The 23,919-nt window shown below is 48.8% G+C and overlaps 1 protein-coding gene across 1 annotated transcript in view; it reads right to left on the reverse strand.

Moving 5' to 3' along the window:
• Positions 1-10,089: 10,089 nt before the first annotated feature.
• The window catches only part of LOC144753317 (phospholipase A2, membrane associated-like), a 152,415-nt gene continuing 138,585 nt past the window's right edge, over positions 10,090-23,919 (reverse strand). Inside the window, exon 4 of the mRNA XM_078641056.1 lies at positions 10,090-10,325. Coding sequence (XP_078497182.1) covers positions 10,180-10,325 — 146 coding nt within the window. The 3' untranslated portion in view covers positions 10,090-10,179. The remainder of the gene's footprint in view (positions 10,326-23,919) is intronic.

The raw sequence follows: 23,919 nt of genomic DNA on the forward strand, positions 1-23,919 counted from the left end.
GTTGGTGTGTGGTTGTGTGTGTGGTTGTGTGTGTGGTTGTGTGCGTGTGGTCATGTATGTGTGGTTGTGTGTGTGGTTGTGTGTGGTTGTGGTTTTGTGTGTGGTTGTGTGTGTGTGGTTTTGTGGGTGTGCGTGTGGTTGTGTTTGTGTGCGGTTGTGTGTGTCTGTGGTTGTGTGTGTGGTTGTGTGTGTGTGATTGTGTGTGTGGTTGTGTGTGTGGTTGTGTGTGTGTGGTTGTGTGTGTGGTTGTGTGTGTTTGTGTGTGTGGTTGTGTGTGTTTGTGTGTGGTTGTGTGTGTGGTTGTGTGTGTGTGGTTGTGTGTGTGTAATTGTGTTTGTGGTTGTGTTTGTGTGTGGCTGTGTGTGGTTGTATGTGTGTGTGTGGTTGTGCGTGTGGTTGTGTGTGTGGTTGTGTGTGTGGTTGTGTGTGTGTGGTAGTGTGTGTGGTTGGGTGATTGTGTGTGGTTTGGTGTTTGGTTGTGTGTGGTCGTGTGTGTGGTCGTGTGTGGTTGTGTGTAGTTGTGTGTGTGGTTGTGGTTGTGTGTGGGTGTGGTTGGGTGTGGTTGTGTGTGTGGTTATGGTTGGGTGTGTGGTTGTGTGTGTAAGTGTGTGTGGTGTGTGTGTGGTTGTGTGTGTGGCTGTGTGTGTTTTTGTGTGTGTTGTGTGTGTGTGTGGTTGTGTGTGTTATGTGTATGTGGTGTGTGTGTGTGGTGTGTGTGCGGTTGTGTGTGTGGGCGTGGTTGTGTGTGGTTGATTGAGTATGTGTGGTTGTGTGTGTGTGGTTTTGGGTGTGCGGTTGTGGGTGTGTGGTTGTGTTTGTTTGTGTGTGTGTTTGTGGTTGTGTGTGTGTGTGGTTATGTGTGTGGTTGTGTGTGTGTGATTGGGTGTGTATGCGCGGTCATGTGTGTGTGGTTGTGTGTGTTTTTGTGTGTGTTTGTGTGTGGTTGTGTGTGTGTGGTTGGATGTGGTTGTGTGTGTGGTTGTGAGTGTGGCTCTGTGTGTGTGTGGTTGGATGTGGTTATGTGTTTGTGGGTGTGGTGGTGTTTGTGGTTAATTATGTTGTTGTGTATGTGCTTGTGTGTGTGTGTGTGTGGTTGTGTGTGTGGTTGTGGTTGTGTGTGGTTGTGTGTGTGGTTGTGTGTATGTTTGTGGTTGTGTGTGTGTGTATGTTTGTGGTTGTGTGTGTGGTTGTATGTGTGTGAGTGTGTGTGGTTGTGTGTGTGTGTGTGTGTGGTTATGTGTGTGTGCTTGTGTGTGTGTGGTTGTAGTTGTGTATGGGGTTGTGTGTGTGTGGTTGGGTGTGTTTGTGTATGTGGTTATGGTGGTGTGTGTTGTTGTGTGTGTTGTGTGTGGTTGTGTCTGTGGTTGCATGTGTGTGTGGTTGTCTGTGTGTGTGTGGTTGTGTGTGTGGGTGCTTGTGTGTGGTTGGGTGTGTGTGAGTGTGTGTGGTTGGGTGGTTGGGTGTGGTTGTTTGTGTGTGTGGTTGTGTGTGTAGTTGTGTGTGTGATTGTGTGTGTGGTTGTGTGTTTATGGTTGTGTGTGTGGCTGTGGGTGGGTGTTGTGTGTGTGGTTGTGGTTGTGTGTGGGGTTGTGGCTGTAGTTGTGTGTGTGGTTGTTTGTGTGGTTGTGTATGTGTGGTTGTGTGTGTGGTTGTGTGTATGTGGTTGTGTGTGTAGTTGTGTTATGGTTGTGTGTGTGGTTGTATGTGTGGTTGTGGTTGTGTGTGTGGTTGTGTGTGGTTGTGGTTGTGTGTGTGGCAGTAATACTAAAAGCATCTCAAAATAAAGGAACACAAACATCGAGTTTGGGGAAAGAAAAAGCACATTGTAAGTCAAACGGGAGCAGCGAAGCATTGACACAACAACAAAACAAGATCACTTAGCGAAGGCTGAGTGGTGATAATGGATACACACAGCCCATCATCTTAAGAGTTCGATTGCAGCCAATGTGCACTCAAACCTGCCCCCTCCTTGTGAGTTGCACCCCATATTTCATGAGTTATAACTACTGCACCCATCATAGCGCTTTGAAATCTAAAGCGCTACATACGTCTAATCGACTAACCAGTCGCCAACATGCTGTGGTTTTAAAGAGAATGTGCCAAAAGTTTCCAGCTTCCTCATCATGTACTCCTGAAAGCGCCAACAAAAGGACTCCCTGAATGGTGCAACGGACATGAAGCAGCTGCTGCGATCAGAAATAAACACTGTGAACGTTGTCCAGTTTCACGGTAACATTTCATTAATGTTTCTTAAGTCACAAAACAGTAATACTAAAAGCATCTCAAAATAAAAGAACACAAACATCGAGTTTGTAGAAAGAGAAAGCACGTTGTAAGTCAAACGGGCGCAGCAAAGCATTAACACAACAACAAAACAAGATCACTTAGCAGAAGCGCTCATTCTACATATAACAAGCCCTGGAGTGGGAAATAATAAAAAAAAACGCGAGTGGTGCACACGAAAGTGGTGGCCGCGAGACACGCTCTGTGGTGGGGGTGGCGGAGGGTTGAGCAAGACAGAGAGGCAGAGCGAGGGGGGGAGTGGAGGAGCACGCTGTAAGGCTTAAAGAGCCATGAAAGAAGGGCAGATGGCGGCTGTGCGCATCCACGCTCGCATGAACGCAAGCTTGAGGCCAGCCAGCAGCACTTTGAAAACTCACCTACTAAAGTCTCTCCATGCAGCGCATGCGCTGGGTCAGCAAGACCTAAAAAACGAAAACCAATTTCCTTGCCCTCGCTGCTTTGCCACGGTTCTGTGTTATACTTGATTTTCTCACATGAAATTCTGCCTTATTCTTTTGTGGTCTATAATTGTCTATGGGAATGTACCAGACTGTGTTTACATGGCCAAGATTGGAATAAAATATTAAGATGCTGTTAGGAGTCTCTAAGGAATGGGTTGGTGTCAGAGTGTGTTGTATGACAGAGGCATGCATGGCTAAAACACTTCAGTCAGTCAGTCAGTCAAATTGGCTTTATTTCGATATAAAACATATCTTTAAAAGCAATATAGAAACATAGTAAAAGGATAAAAGAGCCAATTCACATAAGGTACAATCATGCAGAATAGAGTGCGAATGGGATCTATAAATTACATAAAATTGTCAGAAATAAGAATTAAAAATTAATTAAACAATATACATGAGCCTTTTTGATCTGATTATACCCATGCCGAGCTTAACAATTTCGCCATATCATAGACAAATAGGAGCCGTGTATCAGATTTCAATATTTGCAAAGCTCCACTATAATGTCTGGTGCCCATCTCTTTACAGAAAGGTTTAAGCCACCTGAGGCGAGGAGCTTTATAGGCAGGGCATTCAAATAAAAGATGGGGGACCGACTCAGTCCTAGAGGCACAGAAATGACAAAACGTACTGGTCTGTGCCGAAATCTTCCAACGAGCGGTCAGTTCACCCAACGGAAGCACTCCTATTCTAAATTTAGTATATAGGGCTCAATCTCTAGATTTTGTAATTGCATCGAGATAGGGTTCATATAGGGTTACTTCCTTTACTAGTAAAAAGTCTCTAGTGGTTCGACACAGGTTGGGATTAGAGTTTCTTTTGTTCGATACCCACTGCCAATAAGCTTTTTTTAGGGCAGCCTTAGGGGGTGCAGACATAGAATACCAAGCCTCGCACAATCCCAGTTCTCCAAGGAGATGCTTAACGTCCCTTAGCCATTCTATTTTGCACCAGCCTGACAGCGATAAAACCTCCTTTAGCCCTTCCGCATAGCTGGTGAGTTCAGGGACTCTCCATAGGTGAGCCCAAAGAAAAAGGGGTCGTAATCTAGCCTGGTCTTTAATAGAGCGACATCCCATATCTAGGAGCAAGGGTAAGGTGGGGGTATTGTACGGGAGACCCATTAAATCCATCAGAAACTTATTCTCTGAACAAGATAATAGATCCATGTTCTGTGCTCCCCAAAGCTCTGCTCCATAGAGCGCTGCGCTAACACCTCTTGCCTTATAACTGTCTAACACCGGGGCGATAGGTTTGAATGTAGATAATCGCTGTTCTTTAAGTAGGACCCCCACCACACTTTTATGTGTCAATAGCATCTTTTGGAGATGGGAATTCCACTTCATGGTATCAGACAGGCGAATCCCTAGATAGTCGAAGACCTTGACCCTTTCCAAAGGCACCATATTTAATAAGGGTGGCCGGCCGTGCTTTCTCGGGGGATTCAAGACCAAATATTTGGTCTTTTCAGCATTCATTTTCAAACCCCGAGAATCGCAAAAAGAGTTAAAGCTATCAAGGAGACTCTGTAGCCCAACCGGGGTTTTGGAAATCAGGAGGGTGTCATCTGCAAATAATAGGGTAGGTATTCTCCTGCCCCCCAGGGTAGGAGCATCTGAAGGATGTTTTAAAAGATGCTCCACCACTCCGTTGACATACAATGAAAACAGAGTGGGGGCAAGAGCGCACCCCTGGCGGACACCCCTATTTACTGTTATTCGGGTGGTCTTTTGGCCCTGATTACCTCACCGCACCTGCTCAAAGTTCTTAGTATGCGGCTTTATTAGTAGTGTCAGCAGATACGGGGCATTCCCAGGTCAGACAGTACTCTCCATAGGCAATCACGGGGCACTAGGTCAAAAGCAGTGCGCAAATCAATGAAGGCAAGTTACAGACTGCCTCTACCTAGTACAACCACCTTCCAATAAAGCAACAACAGTCGAAAGGACTGTTAAATGTTCCCGGTGCCTGATCTGAAGCCCGCCTGGAAGTCAGAGAGGATCCCGTTGTCCTCTACCCATTGGAGCACCCTCCATAGAACTACCTTCCCTGCAACTTTCTGAGATGAGTCTATCAAGCTTATATGTCGATAGTTTGCTGGGTCGTCCCTACTCCCTTTTTTGAAGATCGGGACGACCTCAGCACCCATCCAAGATTCAGGGAGAGCAGCATCATGGTAACTTGCATTTAACAGCGAGGCAATAAGGTTCCCCCATTCTAACGAGCTTATGCAAAACAAGTCCCCCGGTAACCCATCAGGCCCTGCAGCCTTATTGGGAACCAGAGACTTGATCGCAATCTCTACTTCTTTACTAGTGAACAATAAGTCCTCACTCAGCCCAAGGTGGTCCAATGGTAATGACTCAAAGGGTCCCCACCCATCACCCGTTGTTGAAGTGTATAATCGGGAGAAATGATCCAACCACGACACCTCGGGGATATGGCATGTTATGAGGGTATCAGTGGGTTTATTATTGGCTCTAACCAGGTCCCAAAAGCGACTAGAGTCTCTTCCAGCGCTTGTCATCTTCAGGTCGCACCAGAACTGGTTCTCCCACTCTTTCTTTGCTTTACAAATGGCACCCCTGTACTTCTTTCTGGCTATGCTTATCAACCCACATCCCTTTGTTTTGACTGCAATGATTAAATCCCTCTTTGCTTTCCGACAAGGGTTGGTATACCCACCTGGATTTCCCCTGGGACGCCCCCTGTTGCCAGCCTTGGTATTTTGACTTCGTATAATGAAGAGGTCACCTATAGATTTAGTGGTGTGACCAAAAAGAGTAGAAATCTCATGGGCATTTAAGGTGGTAGATTCCAACTTTGACAAAACCTCATCCATAATTAGTCGTATTTCCAGGACCTTACCCTCGTCCATAACCACATTGTTCCATTTGAGGCGTCTCCCGCAGTTCGAGGGGCAGACTTCGCCTGTCGATCTCAACACGGGGGATGCCTGGTGGTTATTAGCCATCATCCATAAGGGGGACAGTGACAAGGAAAGTAAATTATGGTCACTGTCCATAGATGGTAGAACTGCCATATCTAATACATTTGCCCACAGTTTATAATTCAGCAAGATATAATCAATTCTAGACGAGTGGCCTATCTTGTTGAATGTATGGGCGCCAGAGGGATCCGAAGCTGTTCTTCCATTTACTGCCCTCAGGCCATGCTCCAGGGTTAGGGCGTTCAATTGTATGACCCTTTGGGACCATATATTTACAGGCGCTATCTATAGAGATGGTATGCCTCTCCTAGTATCTTCCTATAGGGTGCCCAAAATGTCGTCGGCCGCTAAGGACTCAAAGGTGCAGTTAAAGTCCCCCGCAAGCAAGATGTAATTATCGGGGCTACACAAACAGAGTTCGTCCTCCAGACCCGATAGAGTCAGAGAGGGCAACCCTCTTTTGGGGGCTCTAACATATATGTTCAGGATCTCCAGAGTCCGCCCGTTCTGTGGCCCACTCACTGACAGTCTCTGCAGGTCAGGAGACTTAGAATCTCTGCACCTGATCCGGAAACCTAGTGAAATGCTTACCCATATGAGCAGGCCGCCAGTCGGACGGCCTCTCCCCATAAGAGGGGAGATAGCAGGCACAAAGTAGGTAGTAAACCAAACTTTGTGACAAGGTTCCAAACACCAGGTTTCTTGGAAGATGCATATTCCAAAGGATTCAATAAGGGAATTCCACTCCGGTAGATCCAGGTTTCGGGAAATGCCCGCTATGTTCCAGCTGGCAATCTTCAAGACATTATTGCCAACTGTCTCATACTCAGTAAGAGGACTCTGTGGGCGCAGGCTAGACTCCAGACCAAGAGCCTTTGGTACACCCTCCAATGCTGCCATAGTATCAGATATGCCCGTAACTAGACATCTAGGTGCCTCCCCCCGTATGAAGCCAGGAGGAGAAGAAGCAGGGGCTGGTTGATGATTATAACCAAGCCCCCACATGACCTCTTGCAAATACAAACTGCAGCTCCCAGGTACAGGGGCTACAGGAAGTATCTTTTTAGGCAGCTGGTGGCCCTCTGGTCAATGACCCCACCACGGCCAGTAAGAGTTCAAATCTGGGAACTGACAAAACGAGTTAGAAGGGGGAAAGTCATGGTAGAAATATCTGTTAGGCCCTCCCTCCCTGGTAGTGGATCTAAGGGGCCATACTGTAGCGGGTTGGGGGTTGAAATAGCTACGGTCGCGCGTACTAATTCCTATGCTATTCTCACCGGTATCGTGACTACAAATAAATCTAGCCGCCCTAGGATCTTTAAAGTTAATAAGGATGCAGTCACCCCTCACATCTTTAGGCCTGGTGCCTATCCAGCTAACCCTTCTTACATGGATAACCCGTCCATCGATTGAGCTTGTTAGGGCTCTATTTTCCCTAAGCCAAAATATGGTTTTGTTTTTAAGTTCTGTATATGACTCAAATTTGCCCGGTTTGAGTGTCGGGACCCCAGTAAGGACAATTACAAAAGGCTGGCAGTCCGGGGGAAGGTTAATAATGGGAGCTGAGGGTGCATCCGATTCTCCTGATAGCTGAAGTTTAGCGGCTGCAGTCGGGTTTCCAGTTCTAACCGTATCAGGACCTTTACTTTTACTAGAATTCATATTTTTACTAGTGTTCTTGTTTTTAGCGGGGCCACTGATCCCAGGACCTGCAGCCTTCGTCTTCTTCTTTGGAGGCTCACCACTACTCGTGGACACTGTAGGCTGCACTAGAGCATCCACAGCAACCATCCCTTTAGATGAAGGATCCCCAGACAAGGCCCCACAGTGCACAGTAGATGTGGATTTGTTTACCTCCACCCCTGAGGGAATGGTCGAGGCGTAGCTGGCACCCGATGAACAGTAGACCCTACCAGCCCATCCTCCCTAATTCTAGTGTGAAGTTTAATTAGGGACTTTAGGGAGAAAAAGTTATCAAAGGTAGCCTGCTCAAATCTGTCCAACCGCTCCGTTAGCCCTTTTACTCTCTCTAGGACTGGGAGGAGCAGAGATTTCATTAGATGTTCGATCTGAGCAATAGGTGTAATCTCAGGAGAGGGTCTTGTAATAGGAACGAATGTGAAACCTGCACTCGTTCTCTCACCTAAGGCACCAGTAGCAGCTCCCCCTGCCTGTCCCTGGGAAGGTTTAGCTCCCGCCCGAGTCTTTGGAAATCAAACCCCCCCTATTACCAGTCCTCCTCGGTTTCTTGTGGGGTTTATAGTGGGTACCTTTTCGGGGACTTGCAATGCGTTATCCTTTTTGTGGGGGCTGCTCCAACTGCTATTAATGGTGAAGTCCCGGGAAGAGGAGTAAGGTTCTCATGACAAGGTGGAGTAGGTGAGGAAACTACAGAAACAAGGGGCTCAACTAGTCGTGAATCAGGTATGGGGGTCTCATCCCCACATGGCGCCGTAACAGTTAGCCTCTCTAATCTATCCAGACTAGTCCTAATGGCAGATACTCGTGGGTGGTCAGTACTAGGAGAGACATTAACCCCAGAGGCAACAGGATGTACTGGAGAAGGGGCTAATGCCAAGGGGCCCAGGGATGAACGTTTGTTAGCAAGTAGTTCCTGGGAAAGACGACGTTCGGTCATAGCAATTTCTTTCTCAATGACCGTAACAACACGGGTGATGAATTGATCCATGGTGCCTATTACACTGTTGCTTCCCCCCCAGGCTCCTACCTGAACGTGTAGACATTGGCATTAGTAATCCCACGAGATAATACAAGCTAGTTGTATGCCTGAAAGGGCTATATAGGGGAAACAACGGCAATACCTTGGACACAAGTTCACCAGTGGCTAAATCTCAGGGGGGTGGCCCAGCCCGGCCTCTCCTGGCCCCTGACGGCCACAGACGGCCCGCCCTTTGCCCAGGCTTAGCCCGGCGTGCTCTCACGCGCTACCGCGCAGCGGTAGACTGTGACCAAGAAATAGAGCGTGTGACGTGCTGTGGGCGTGGCGGGCAGGGAGCGCAGACCAGGTGTTCAGGGTCAAGCAGGGACTCTTGGGAGAGCGAGTCCCTGCATCGCTTTTCTACCTGCCTGCCTGGCGTCACGCACACGCAGCTCCTCCGGTCCCCTCGAGGTGCTAGTCCAAGGCAATTCTGCTAGGCGGCACCCGCGGAGCGGGTGCCGCGAGCAGTCTCCAAAGTTCTCCAAACTCCTCACGAGCAAAGACGGCAAGAAAGGTGCCCCCCTAAAACACTTGTGCCTCTACAACGCTGTCCCAACCATGCATTCCTTTACCATGCAATTTTGTATGTGAAGGCATGACTGGTAAAGGGATGTGTGGTAAAGACCATACCCCTGCCCTGAGCCCTAAAAACTACCCCGACCCCCCCTGAGCACTAAACACCATCCTGACCCCTCCTGTTCCCTAAATACTCCCCAACCCCCCGAGAACTAAACACTATCCCGACTCCCCCAGAGCCATAAACAGTAACCCAACCCCCTGAGCCCTAAACACTACCCTGACCCCGAGACCTAAACAGTACTTGACCCCCAAGAGCCTACAAAACTACCCGTCCCCCAGCCCTAAACATTACTGACCCCCAGCCCTAAAAGCTACCGACCCCCCTGGGCCCTCAAAACTACTCCAACACCTGTGAGCCCTAAAAGCTACCCCAACCCTTAACACTATGCCCACCCCAAAACTTGGCCCCATCCCCACTTACCATACTGTGGGGCATATTAGCAAGAACCTCGTTAAAATTATCGCCATTTTAGCGGCAGGAAACTGCCACTAAAACAGAGATAATGGGCTTGCTAATATGCGTTATAGAATTCCAATAGAAGCCAGGTTAGATGTCCTGCACATCTAACCTGGGCTTCTATTGGACTTCTACAACGTATATTAGCTAGCCCATTATCGCCGTTTTAGCAGCAGTTTCCTGCCGCTAAAACTGCAATAATTTTAGCGAGGTTCTTGCTAATATGCCCCTTTGTTCTCTCCCAATCATTCCTCTTCATGCCTCCGCCGTTCCCAGCATCCAGATCGCGTACTGCCATAACGAGGCATATGCGTGGTTAAGGCATATGCATGGTTAAGGCAAGTGTGGTTTCGCTTGCGGGGAAACAGCACATGTGAATCAGTCCGTGTTACAAAGGCAATTGCCTGTGAGAGTGGAATGCTCATTCGGGTATGGAGGCTTATTTGAGGAAGTCTGGGATCCTCTAGGAGAGGTGCAGGCTGATAGAAAACTGGGTTACAAGAGGTGTGGTAAAGGCAACATTTGATGTACTTCTCAAGGCTTATATCCACATTCTACTGCCTTGCGGCCTACCTCCTACAAGAGGAATCATGCATACCTCTGACAAAGATTTTCAGAATCACAAGTCTGGCAGAGCTTTATGCTTGAATTCTTTTTATTTAGGTCCTCGGATTACTGTTGATTATCCTTTTTCAGAACAATGTTGATTAACAATAAAAATGGGATCTCAGCACACAGGCCTGCTCCCCCTGCAAGTTAAATTTGGCTTAAAGGTGTATTTCCAATTATAGGTCTTCCTGTTTGTCTTGAAGCAAAACGCTGCTGTCTTGTCACATTCACAAGCTAGTCGTCCACAATCATATGCGGGGCCTCCTGCAGCAAAGCAAAACAACATGAAGTCATTTGAGAACCTTGCTTGAAAGTTCAAGTCATTACAAACATCAGCAAATAGGGCACTTTGCGGCTCCTAAGGAGACCGTTATACACTGAGTTTAAACATACTCAAGAAAGCAAGGGAAAAAGTGAGTCCCAGAATATGTTTGCCGCTTTCCTTGGGGGCATATTAGTGCAGTTGATATAGACAACTACACGAAGTATGGATAGTAGTTACACTGGCTTTAAATAGAAATACACTTTGAAAAGCAAAGAAGGTTTACTTACAAATTGTCGGTTTAAATTTCTAAATTTTTTATAATAGTCTGAGCTCCTGGAAAAAGGTTTGTTATCAGTTCAATAAGGATATAATTATTTATAGAATGGAAAAACAGGATGAGAAACTGCTTAGTGCCAGATATACTAATGTTCGATCTGCAAAAAGCGGTCTTATTTTGTGCACTAATGTTTTGCAAATCGAATAAGATTTTGCAATAACCTATGTACCTGTCGACCGGTGTACAAAATAAGAAATCGCAATGGGTCATTGAATGATCTGTATAACTAATAATATTTAGGCAATTCACCATTTACCACCCCAGCGACTGGCTGCATTCACAAGGACGGTGTGTTGCGAGAGACAACAGAATATGATTACATTCCAAAACAGAGAACAAGGACCCCTTCTAATTTGCTAATCATTTACCATCCCAAATATGAAATTTGTCATTGATCAATAGTTTGAGACTGCCACTGGGGTTGCAAACCATTGATTCATACCATATCAGCTCACAGTTTGGAAGTAATGTCTATTTCATGCCCCTTACAATTCGCAAATCGATATAGATCGCTAACCCCATTTTGCGATTCCGAAAAAACGTTTTCATATTGCAAAATAGGGGGACTACATTTTATAGATGCAAGCACTGTGATTTTGCGACGTACAGGGTTGCACCCAGAGAATCCCATAGTAAAGTGGGCTCTTCATATTTAAGAGCTCACTAAGCTAACATGTTATGGTGAGCATTAGGTGCAGCACATGGAATTTGCACAGTTGGCTTTATGTATTTCAGAACCATTTAGAAGAAGTGGTATTGAGCTTCAGCTGGACTGTGCTCACATTTTACTTGAGTCTTATTATGTCTTGAAATCAGATTACTGATCACTGTGCTCAGTATTTTCATTTCGACTAGAGTTTGTCTGTTAATGCTGTGTGTGCTTTCAAACAGGGAACATTCTAGTGTCTGAAATGCAGAGAATATGTAATGTCATCAAGGAATGATGGGGTGATTCAACTGAATGGTGTGCATGTTACACAACTGGAGGTCAGTCAGAAGGAGGGGAGCGCTGAAAATGGGAAGGAGCTTTTCCATCAAGTCTCAGGAGGAGTATTCCATCATGTAGTCCTGAGGTAATTTTGATTTTAGAAACCTCCCAGGGTCCCCTCTTGTGAGAGGGATCCTAGAGTCCTAGATAGTTTACTCAATTTGGTAGGACCTATGCTTATGCTTAAGTGTGGTAGTGCGATGAAAGCTGGACCCTGTAATCACATTACTAAAGGTGAACCCACAGGATCATAAATTGGACAACATGAACAAAGGTTAACACCAGATGAAGACAAATAAGGCAGTAGATAGGAGACAGTGAATGAGGGCATGTGATGTGAAGTGACTGTTCACTTAAAAAGCCAGCGCAACCTACAACATAGCATAGTGACACAAAGGGTCTGATGCAGTCTCAATGATACCACCTAAAAAAGGAAGATAATGTGCCCTATTTAGAGTTTGGCAGACAGGTTACTCCATTACAAACATGACAGATACCCAATCTGCCTTATTACAAGTGCCATTGGATATAATGCACTTATAATAAGTGTTAGACCTGGCTCCTTGGCGTGAGTCTCCCTTCCACTTTTTGCTGATGTGCCTCATGTGTTGTGCTGATGTTAGCTGCTCAGGGCACTGTGCCACTGCCAATCAGTGCCACAGTGCAAGTGCTCCCTATGAAAAGTGTATATATGATTGGTTTCCATGATTGGCTTATTTGATTTACTTTCAGTCCCTAGTACAGTGCACTAGGAGTGCCAGGGCTTGTAAATTCAAATGCTGCTGGTGGGCTTGCAGCACTGGTTGTACCACCCACAGAAGTGGCCTGGTAAAATATGTCTAAGGTCTGCCATTGCAGAACCTGCATGCAGTCTGGTACTGTATGCTGACTGGACAAGGGCACCCCCTTGCCAGTCCCTAAACCTTCCCCTAACTTCATATCAGTCACCCCTATGGTAGGCCCAAGGGCAGGGTGCATTGTAAGTATAAGGTAGGACAAGCCCTGATGTGTGTGGCCTGTCCTAATAGTGAATTACAGCCATTTTTGTTTTTCACTATTGTAAGTCTACCTGTTCTCATAGGCCAGAATGGGCTGCTGGAATTATTACACCCTATAATCCCCGCAGGCTCAGGGAACATGGTAGAAAGTCAAGTTTAGTATGCATGAACTCAGAATAATAAAATACATCTTTTAGTAAAGTTTATTTTAATATCCTGTGTTTGCGAATACTACTTTTAGAAAGTTAGTATTTGCTTGCCTAACCATTTCAGCCCGCCTCTGCTCTGATGTGTATCTACTGTCTGGTTTATGTGTGTGACAGGGCTGGGGAATTCTAGGAGACAGGCTGGAGCTGACAGGTGGTGAATAGAGAGATTACACCAGGATGGGTAAGGGGAGTGCTCTTGACTCTGAATAGGGCTGTGCTCTGCCATCTTAATGCTGGCTCCGCCCCTTGGGGAGCGGCTGAAGTCTCTGCCCTGCACCTTGTGAAGCGAGAGGGGAAGACTGTCAACAGAGTACTCCTGGACTGTACTTGTCACCACAATGCTGGCTCCACCTCCTGCGGAGCGTCTGATGTCCCTGCCCTGCTCACTGAAAGGAGAAGCCAGAGTCTGAAAAACAAAGTGCTCAGGGACTGGACTGGATTAGGCAAAGGCCCCCCTGGCCTGCAAGAACAAAGGATTTTGTGTATAAAAGTAGGAGCCCTGCTCCTAAGAAATCAGCTCCTGCTTTGAACCAAGAAGAAGCCTCTGCCTGAGGAGAAGGTACCGGGAAAGCTGAAGGAGGAAGACTGTCCCTATCCTGGGGGACTGGCCTGCAGTGGTTGCCTTGCTGCCAAAGGAGAGGAAGAGCTTTCCAAAGACTTGCTATTTTTTTCCACAAAAGACTTGTGCTTCAATCAAACGATCTCCAAGTGCTTGGAAGCGAGCTTGCCCCCTGAACTGAGCCCAAGGACCATTGGGCTCTTCACCCGCCTTTGCTGAGAGTTGCTGGACTGCCTGTGTCCTTGCCCACCGGAGCCGTCGCTGAATGCGTCTCGAAACCCTGCCCGCCTAAAAGCCTGTGCTGTGCCGCCCGACACCGTGTGGCCCTGCTTATTTCTGAGCCGGAGTCCGCACCGTATCCTGACTGGGCCACACCGCACCGTGCTCTCTCTCCCCCCTGAGTGAGCCGCATTGCCACCGTCTCCAGCCACCATCAACCAGTCAGCTTGTGTCCCGCAAGGTACGGCCCGTACGCTATAAGCATACTGAACCGCACTCTTCAGCTCCAGAAGCCGTGCCGCATTAGAATCCGCCAAGTACGTCTCGTACTTACTGCCGAAGTGCCGACCGCCGCTTCAGGAAGCAAAGGTACGGCTCGTACACCGCCCTACGCTCCGGACTTCGCCAGCGGCCCGGACTATCCGCCGTGTCCCCCTGAGGTCCCGCTCCAGCCGGACATCACGACTTCTGCCACGAGCCAGACCGGCATCAAAAGCGCTGCCGATCAACGTCCTGAGTACGCCGCTTACCCCCTCATTGTCCGTAGTGAATTCTCCATGCAGGTACTGTGCATAGCTGGCACCAAAGGGTGCCCGCCTCGGACCGGAGAGTCCGCTTCACTGTAAGACTCATTTTTGTCCATTTTCCACCACCAGGAGAGTCACACCACGAGGTACGACCCATGTAGAACTAAAAACTAAGCATATTTACAAGAGAACTCTTTTCCCAGCAACAGTATTGTGCGCATTTGAAACATTATTATTATGGTCTTGTATTAAGTCTGCATAGAGATATATATTTACATAAAGTATACTTATTTTTTTTTTTTTAACTTTATTTTGACATTTTCAGTTACAGTACATTCGCAACAAGCATTGAGTCGTACACATTGCATGGTTTTTAAGGCATGAATACAGTAGTTGATCCACAGCACAGTACTATATAAAGAGACATTAGAGATACAGCAATTAAATCTACAGCATACTAGAGAATAGCACATCTCTAAGTCCCGCTTCCCATGTTGCCAATCTATTGCACGAAATGGGGGTCCTGTCTCAGTGAGCCAGGCCGAGGGGCGATGTATGAACTTCCTGGCCCCAGGGCGTATATACCTGCGTATCACCCAAAAAACTGCACCTGCCTATGTAGTGTACAGTGCTATCCGCCTAAGGAAGGCCAACTTGGTCAATCACATAAATCCCAAAATCCATAGTGAGATTTCCTTGTACATACATGCACAACAATGGGGGGATCCAGGAGCCCAGGCCTGTGTAGTATCAAGTGAGTGCCTCATCAGCGGTATCATCATGCATCCGTCCTAGGTAACCTTGTAGAGGGGCCCAAATATCCCTGGGACGTGAGGCGAGTGGCAGCAGTTCAGCATAGGTACTCAGCTGTTCCTGGCAATATGTAAGGTCATGTATCCAATCCTTAAATTTGGGCGCTCTTCCTCTGCCCCATCTACATGCAACTAGCCGTTTGGCCATTAGGAGGGCTAGAGCGATAAATTTGCGGTATGTCGCCTGTAGGGGTTCTACATATCCCAAAAGGGCTAAAACCGGGGAGGGAACTAGGTCAACATGAAGCATTCTGGATAAGGCTAAAAACACCTGGTCCCAGTACTGTCGTACTTCCCCGCACCCCCACGCTAGATGTAAAAAATCTGCTCCCTGGGCGTGGCATCTATCACAAGTGTCAGCCATACAAAGCTTGAACCTGAGCATGCGGACAGGGGTGTAGTACAATCTGTGTATAAATTTATAGTGGAGGATCCTAAACCTACTGCTAGCAGAGATGCGCTCCGTCTGTTGGAGGCAGAACACCCACTGTTCGTCCGTAAGCGGCGTGTCCAATTCTCGGTCCCATCGCAGTTTAGCAGGTAAAGACGGGTATTCTATCTGTGTGTGTACTGACCTATAGATCGTAGAGACAAGCTTACAAGGGGTGTCATTTTGAAGTAGGAGCTGCAGAGGCGAGAACGTCGGGGGTTCAGGTGGAAAGTCAGGTGTAAGGGCCTTCAGTCCCTGGCGAAGTCTAATGTATAGGAAGACGTCCAGCGGTGTCGGTTGTATGCCCTCAAATAAATGGTCCATGGAACGGAATGTGCCATTATGGTAAAGGTCCCCCCATGTTGCGACATGTATGTTATGTATCAACCTGCGAAAGCCCGCTTCCTGTAGCAGGGGCAAACGCGGGTGGTAAGCCAGAGGTAGCAAAGGGGCATAGAGCATTACAGCCTCCAGTTTAGCAGTAAGTCGGGACCACGCTGTCACAGTGCTCAATACCGTAGTAGGTGTTTTATCTCTACCCGTTACCAAGGCATAGAACGCCCCTTCTATTGGGATAGGATGGGCCAGCCAGTGTTCAACCGCTAGTTGGGGCATGTAGCGAGGTTGGCGTACCCAGAAACATGCATAATGAGCTTGTGCTGCTAGGTAATATAATTCAAAATTCGGTACACCAAACCCTCCTTGATTATAGGGCCTCACCAATATGTCCCAACCTAGGCGAGGCAATTTTCCCCCCCATACCAGTCTTATGAGCTCCGACCGAAGTTGCCGGAAAAAATATCCACCCGGGTAGAATGGAATATTTAAAAATAGGTATAGCAGTTGGGGGAGGATCACCATTTTAATTAAGGATGCTCTACCCGCTAAGGAGAATGGCAGTGTGATCCATCTCGTTACCCTATCGGCAATACGCGTCATAGTGGTGCCATAGTTAGCCCTAATCAATTCGTCCTTATCTTTCTCGATGTTAATGCCCAGATATTTAAAGTCCCCTTCGCACCAGTCGAGGGGGTAATCAAGATCAAACCTAACCGTGGCCGCAGTTAGTGGGAATATGCATGATTTGCCCCAATTGATCTGAATACTGGACAGTTTGCCAAATCTTATAAATTCTCTCAGGATGGGGTTCAGGTTGGCACTTGGGTCGCGCACATATAAGGTGATGTCGTCCGCATACATTGATATCAGTAATTGACGTTGAAAACAGCGCAGGCCAACGTCTTTGTGATGTTGCCGCAGTTTTGCGGCCAGAGGCTCTGTTGCTATTGCGAACAGAAGCGGCGATAGGAGGCATCCTTGTCTAGTGCCTCTGGTTACTGGGAATTCCGAGGATAGCCTGCCATTAATAAGTACTCTAGCCGCAGGGCGTTCATACAGGAGCTGAATCCAGGAGATGAATATCGCCGGAAAACCCATTCTCTCAAGGACTCGGAAAACGTAGTCCCACTCCAGCGAGTCAAAAGCCTTAGTGGCATCAAGAAAGATGGCAGCCATCGGTAGCTCTTCATGTACCGAGTCTAGGACAGAAAAAAAGGTTCTTAAATTATGCGATGTGGCCCTGCCAGGCACAAAACCGGACTGGTCCGGCAAGATCAGGGCTGGGAGCAAGAGGCTAATGCGAGTGGCTATCAGTTTGGCAAGTATTTTAACATCGCAGTTCAGCAGGGATAAGGGTCGGTATGAATCACATTTGTTCGCAGGCTTCCCAGGTTTCAGTAGTGATGTGATAAGTGCAACTCGCATAGAGGGCGGCAAGTGTCCCACCTCAAGAGCATCCTCGTAGACCTCCTTCAGTACAGGAGCCATGAAGTTTATGTATGTCTTATAAAATTCAATTGGGATCCCGTCTAGTCCTGTAGCTTTCCCGGATTGCATGCTCATAATTGCATCCCGCACCTCGTCCACTTCAAAAGGGGCACTTAAGAACGCCCTCTGTGCGTCACTGAGCCACCCAAGGGAGACATCCACCAGATAATCGCGTAGATCGAGGCTTCCCGATCTAGTGGAGGTGTACAATACGCTGTAGTGCTCCACAAAGGCATTAAGAATCTGAGCTGTATCTATAAACATTTCACCTGTCTGACTCTCTAGTTCTAGTATAACATTAGGTGTCCTGGAGAGTTTGATCGTCACAGCCAAGGCCTTCCCTGGTCTCTCGCCCTCGCCATAACGCCTAGCAGCCCAGGATTTGCCCCTAAATTTCGTTTCTCTGGTCGCTTCCTCAGTGTATTCCGAGACTTTCTCGCGGATAGCCGATAGGGTAGCTTCGTCTGCGACCAAAGTTAATGATGCCTCCAGACGTTTAAGGTCGGTCTCAAGTGATGTCAGCCGTGTCATGATACTCCGTAGGACTCCAGAGCCTTTGGCTATACAGAGCCCTCTCAGAGTAACTTTAAACGCGTCCCAGATTGTCTCAACGTCATTGACAGAGTTTTTGTTTCGCTGAAAAAAATCTAAGCATTCACAGCGTAATTCTTCCTGGAAGAAAGCGTCAAGCAGTATCGTAGGTTGCATACGCCAAGCAGTTGTGGGGGGGCCTAAGTCTGCCGAGCGGAGTGTGATTTTTACAGGGGAATGGTCAGAGTACGTCCTGGGGAGGTGCAGCGATTTAGCAAGTGAAGTGGAGAGTTGCGGTGTCAAAAGAATATAGTCAAGGCGCGCCCAGGAGCGTGCCTGTGCCGTGAAGTGCGTGCCTTCCCTGGAATCAGAGTGCAAGTGCCTCCAGGTATCCACTAGGCTATGGTCAGCGAGCACCGAGCGCAGTGCGCATCTCGCCTTGGTGTAGTGGTGCGGAGATGGATGTGATCTGTCCACCGTGGGGTCCAGAGTAGTGTTGAAGTCTCCCCCCCAAATAATATGTTGAGGGCCGGTTCCTACAACCGCTGCCCACAGTTCCGTAAAGAACTGTGGATCATCAATGTTGGGGCCATAGCAACATACCACTGTTACAGCGAGGTGTCCTAATCTACCCCACATCATACAGAATCTCCCCTGGCTGTCCACTGTTGTACCAGCCATCGCAAAGGGCGTCCCTCTCTTCACAAGTATCGCAGTACCCCTAGCATAGCTGGAGAAGGACGAAAATACAGAGTGAGCTGCCCACCCGGTGGCGAAGGTGTGGGAGGTGTGTGCCTTGAAGTGAGTCTCCTGTAACAGGGCTATGTGCACCGAGTGCCGATCTAGATAGGATAGGAGTTAACGTCGCTTCCTAGGGTCACCTAAGCCCCGTACATTCCACGTTAATACATTTAAGTCAGTGTACCCCATGGATCAGGCAGTGTCTCAGCAACTAACAAGCGAAGTTCTATAGGCTGATGGGTCATCATGTCGAGTCTTTTAGGAATATACATGCCAGGATAAACTCGTGACATAATGCTTGTGTGTACTTCACGTCGAGCGAGAGGGGACTCCCGCAAGTGATCATTACAAATCCCTGCAAGAGTCAGATGTAAGAATTCTTTGAAAATGTTTTCGATCAACAACTTTCTAAAACTTGTGAACAGTTTCCCAAATGTACCCCAACTCGGGGTCACCTTCATTGTGCCTAAGTAAAGGAGTGCGAGTGTCATTGCAATTAAGTTTACAACAGCCTCTGCGCAACACTGTACAGAAGAAGCAGCAGTGTTATCAGGCAGAAATATAACAAAGGTGGGCTGAAAAGGGAGGCTTACTCCTGGAAATGCTAATAGGTAACTCGCCACCCACAATGAATAGATGTAATCGTGCATGCCTGTCGGTGCTACAGCCAAAACAATTCGGAGGCAATAATGGCAAAACGTACATAAGTTGGTCCCCACCCCTCCCACCTCCCACTGAAGCAACCCAAACTTGCCAGAAACCCCTTCCCCCCCTCCACCCAGAACATTCAGTAACCAGCCCAACAGCTGCAATGCAGCAAACATTTCCAAGGGGGTATACCCTATGGGGGTCATCCAGGGACACACAGAGCCACCCCCTACAGCTGTCCCCAGTCCTTTACCGCCTGAAGTAGGTGCAGCTAAGGAGAGGGGGTGGTGCTCGATTGTACATTACCACCAGTAGAGCAACACCCGTCCACGGTGTATTCGGTTCCCAGCAGTGTTCAGTCTTGATCGAGAGTCTTCCAGGAATCTCAGGAAGGCAACAGTAGACCAGCAGCGCGCCTCAGCGATCGGACCTGCCAGCTAGCCATCCCCATTCAGCGATTGCTCATCCTCACGCGCCATAGCGACATCTCCACCCCGACCAGAGCGTGCATGACGCAGTGTTTTCAAAAAGTCGCTCACTTGTTGTGGATTTGTAAAAAAATGTTGCTTGGCTTGGTGGGTCACTCTCAACTTGGCTGGATAAAGTAACGCATAATCAATTTGCAGTTCTCTCAGATTGCGCTTGACATCCATGAATTTACGACGTTGTTCTTGCACCACAGGGGTGAAGTCAGGGTAGATAGAGAAAGTGACTCCGTCATAAGACAAATTGCGGTTGGTGCGCGCCGCCTTTAGTGCCGCGTCCCGGTCTCGGTAATTCAAAAGCCTCGCAATGATGGGTCGTGGTGGGGCACCCGGCTTGGGCTGAGGGCCCAGTGAACGATGCGCCCTCTCCACGATGAATTGCTTGGAGAGAGCATCAGGGCCAACAGTTGCTGGAAGTATTTTCTCTACGTACTCCTCCATGCGCCCAGTGTTGGTGGATTCTGGCACGCCCACCACGTGAATGTTGTTTCGACGACTTCTAGCTTCCAATTCTTCGTTTTTGGCCGCAATAATTCTGAGGACATTGTCCATCCTGGAGAGTTGCGCGGTATGAGAGGCCGTGGTGTCATCATTGGTGGATATCCGCCTTTCCGCTTCTGAGATGAGTTCCTCATGGACGTCTATTTTCTGCGCGATGGCGTCCATTCTGGAGGAGATCCGGTCGACCTTATCCACTATTGTGGCAAATCCCTGTCGCATCTCCTGCATCAATTGTTGCATGTCCGCCGGAGAAGAGCCAGGGCCAGTCCCGGATGTCGCCGGGCTGCGGGATTCCCCCGCGTCCATCGTATTTCGTAGTCCTTTTTTGGAGGCCGCTGAGTCAAAGAAGAGCTTAGATTGCTTGTTTTCAGGCTTCCCCATGGCGATTTTGGCGGGGGTATGTAGCGCACAGCTCCGGTCTCCCCACGCGTGGCACCAGTTCGTCGAGTGTGAGCACAGCACCGAACACCAGAAGTCCCCACAAATGACGGGAAGTTAGCGCGGATCCAGTCAGTATTGGCGTGGCACGTTGGCGGCAAAGGAGGAAGAGCAGCGCGCTTGTACCTAGGGACCTCAGGCTTCCAAATCTGCTTGCAGTGTGTAATACTATCAGTGTTCAGCGGGTAGAAGTGGAATGGCAAATGATATGTGCCTCTGGGGCCAGTGGGTAATGGAGTGGCGAGTGGTGCAGTTGGAGGCCTAGTAATGCAGCCAGGAGCAAGAGTGTCCAGAGTCCACAGTCAGCGTTCGCCCTCCAACCATGCGCTGGCGAGGCGCCGGTCACCTCAGCAGGCCGGGAGGGCAGGCGCGGGCCCACAGTGGGAAGCACCGTCCCACTGTTCAGGAATAGCCTTGAATAGCTGCCGGTATCCACCTCTCAGTAGGCAAGTTCCTCAGGTACTCGGGTAAAGATGTGGCGCCTCAGTCAGACACCACCATTCAGGAGTGGCGTGCCACTGCGTTCCAATTGTCACTTGTAATGGGTCCAAGGGGAGAGATCATGCAAGGAGCAGCATAATTTATTCGATGTGCCAGTTAGTGCGTTCCTCCACGGTAGCACCCCCTCAAGCAGTGAGGTGCACGGTGCAATACGTGAGTGACGTATGGAAGCTGCAGTCTAGGCAGTCAGTGGTGTGCAAGGCTGTGCATCTGTCCCCGATGTGGCCTGGCTGCCTCACCATGCGCATCAGCTGTTATATAGGGGCGCACACTCACCACATCACCTCTCCTGCAGTCGTCAGGGCCCTCGGCTTATAGCCGTTACAACGCCCGCCTGATGCGTGAGCGTTGGTCGGGTCTTCAATCCTCCGTCGCGCACAGCAGCAGTTCCCGACTGCAGGCCGACGAGCAGAAGCAGCCCCGTCCACGCCAGTCGGGGAAGGTCGCCCAGGCACTCCTTGCACAGGTATTGCAGTCCGGGGGGGGGGGGGCAGGGGGCACCTCTGAGAGCCAGCGGTCCCACAAGACGAAGTAGGTCCCCCGCAGGTTGTTTGCTGCCTTCACCGCTCCTCAACAGACGCCGCTCCACGGTTCATGGGGTCCCCACGTCCCCTCTCTTGCCAGTCTCCCCCGTTGGTGACAGCGGGGCACAACGCTACCCCGTTGGTCCGGCGGCGAGGCAGCCTGGAGGTCAGCGCAGCATTCCGCCAGACGAGGCCTAGACGCCTCGTGGGCAGCAGGGGACTGGCGTGAACACGGGTCCCGGGCAGGGCAGCCAGTCGCTCTTCAGCCCAGTTCTCGGTGTGCCGTCTCTCCGGTTATAACTTCACGCCGGCCTGTCCGATCGTTCTCAGGTTTTCACTGAGTCTTCCTATTAGTATGACCCACACGATCAGCACATTTAATGGGTATTGTCACTGGTAGCAAGAGGATTATGCGAGGATCATGCAATCAGGCAGCAGGAGCCTCACTGCAGTGCGGCCATTCTGCGTGTGCGCCCTCTAGCGCCCCAATTACATAAAGTATACTTATTTTTATAAATCATAGGCTGGTGTCCATTTGTGGTGCATTCCTGAGTTACTGTGTATGGTCATAAATGCGTAGCTACTAAACGCCCTGAAGTTTAGCCTTGTCTGCTCGCGCCACACTACCTAGAGGGTGAGCAGGGGTTATTTTTAGGAGTAAGTCCCTTGCCCTGACTAGAGGAGAGGGTCCCTGTTTGTCACAAATATTCACCTGGGCCAACCAGAGACCCCCAAATCTAACATTGGAGGCAGGGGTGAGGATTTTGAATTTGCATTTATGATTTATGTACAGTAATTATTGATCACCACGTAGTGAGTTCAGACCAATAAATGAGCCACATACTAGTGATTTTTTTTTTTGCTAAGAAGATTTCCATTTTTGAAAAGTCATGCCTGCCCCAAATTCAGTAGAGAAGGCAGCATCCATAGTCTCTGGTGGAAGTGAAATGGAAGAAGTAGATTGGGAAGAAGAAAAACTTGAGACCTACAAATGGGAGCAGCTAAGAGGTTTCTGCAGGAAGTTTGGAATTTCCCAGTCTGGGTGTAGAACCAAGGCTCACTACCAAAAGGTGCTGAGGGCCTGGATTGAGTCAAGGGCACCTGAGAATGCGGTGGAAGTTGAACCACCAGGAAGCGTCCATGAATTTGACAGAGTCTTGTCGCCAGAGGAGTTGGCAGACAGGGAGGAAGCCAGGGCACCCGAAATGGAGTTGGCAAAACTAAAAATCAATGGGCAACTAGAGCTAGAAAGCAAAAAGATGTCTCTGGAAAAAAGAAGAATTCAGATGGAACATGAGATGAAAATGAGGGAGATGGATCTGAGAGCACCTACTCCCTCTGGTGGCAGCACATCGCCAGTGCAGGTAGGGTCAAGGGTGTACATCCCAAAGGAGGTGGTTAAGGAATTTTTTAAGAATGATGACATAGGCAGTGGTTCAAGGCCTATGAGGAAGCCATGTCTTTGTCCCTGAGAGAGATTGGGGAGCGGGGTTGTGGGGGCGGTTCCTTAGTGAGGGGCGGGACACACTGCTAGATTTACCTTCTGAAGTTTATAATTCTTACCCACACATGAAGGAAGCTTCGATGACCAGGTATGGGTTAACTCCTGAATTGTACAGACAGAGGTTCAGGGGGTGTACAATGATTCCTGGAAGTACCTATGTTGAATATGTGACTTTTTTCTGCAGAGCACTGGATGGTTGGGTGAAGGGTAGCAAAGTTGATGATTTTCAAGGTCTCTTTGATTTAATTGCATGGGAGCACTTGTCTAGTAATTGTTTTCCTGAGCTACGCCAGCACCTGATTGATAGCAAGCTGACTAACCCTAGGAAGCTTGCTGAGGAGGAGGACCGCTGGGTCAGCACCAGGGTCCACAAGGGTCAAGTGGGAGGCTTCACCAAAGGTGGGCAGGGTCCCCAGCAGAAGAGTGGGGGGGACAAGGGTAAACAGAGGGAGTTTCAGCAGTGGCCCCAAAGCAGTCCCCAAGGGAACCAAGGGAAAGGTTCTCAGCCTCCCCCACCCCAGAAACCGACCGGGCCCGACAGGTACCCCTGTTCAAAGAGGGCCCAAAAAGTGTTACAAGTGTGGTGAACTGGGTCATTTTGCCAATGATCTCAAGTGTCACCTGTTTGGTAAACCAGCACCCACTGGTGCTTCGACCCGGCAGATGGCTAGTGTCGCCTTTGGGGAGGAGGTAGAAGTCCAAGGTGGGTGGGACCCCATTCAGATGACCTTGGTCTCTCTAGGAGACAGTGAGATGGTCCCTGAGAACTACGTGCCCTCAAACACTAAGAAATATGGGCAGGTGGTGACCATCA

This window comes from Lissotriton helveticus, chromosome 5_1, assembly GCF_964261635.1.
Source record: "Lissotriton helveticus chromosome 5_1, aLisHel1.1, whole genome shotgun sequence".
NCBI lineage: Eukaryota > Metazoa > Chordata > Amphibia > Caudata > Salamandridae > Lissotriton > Lissotriton helveticus.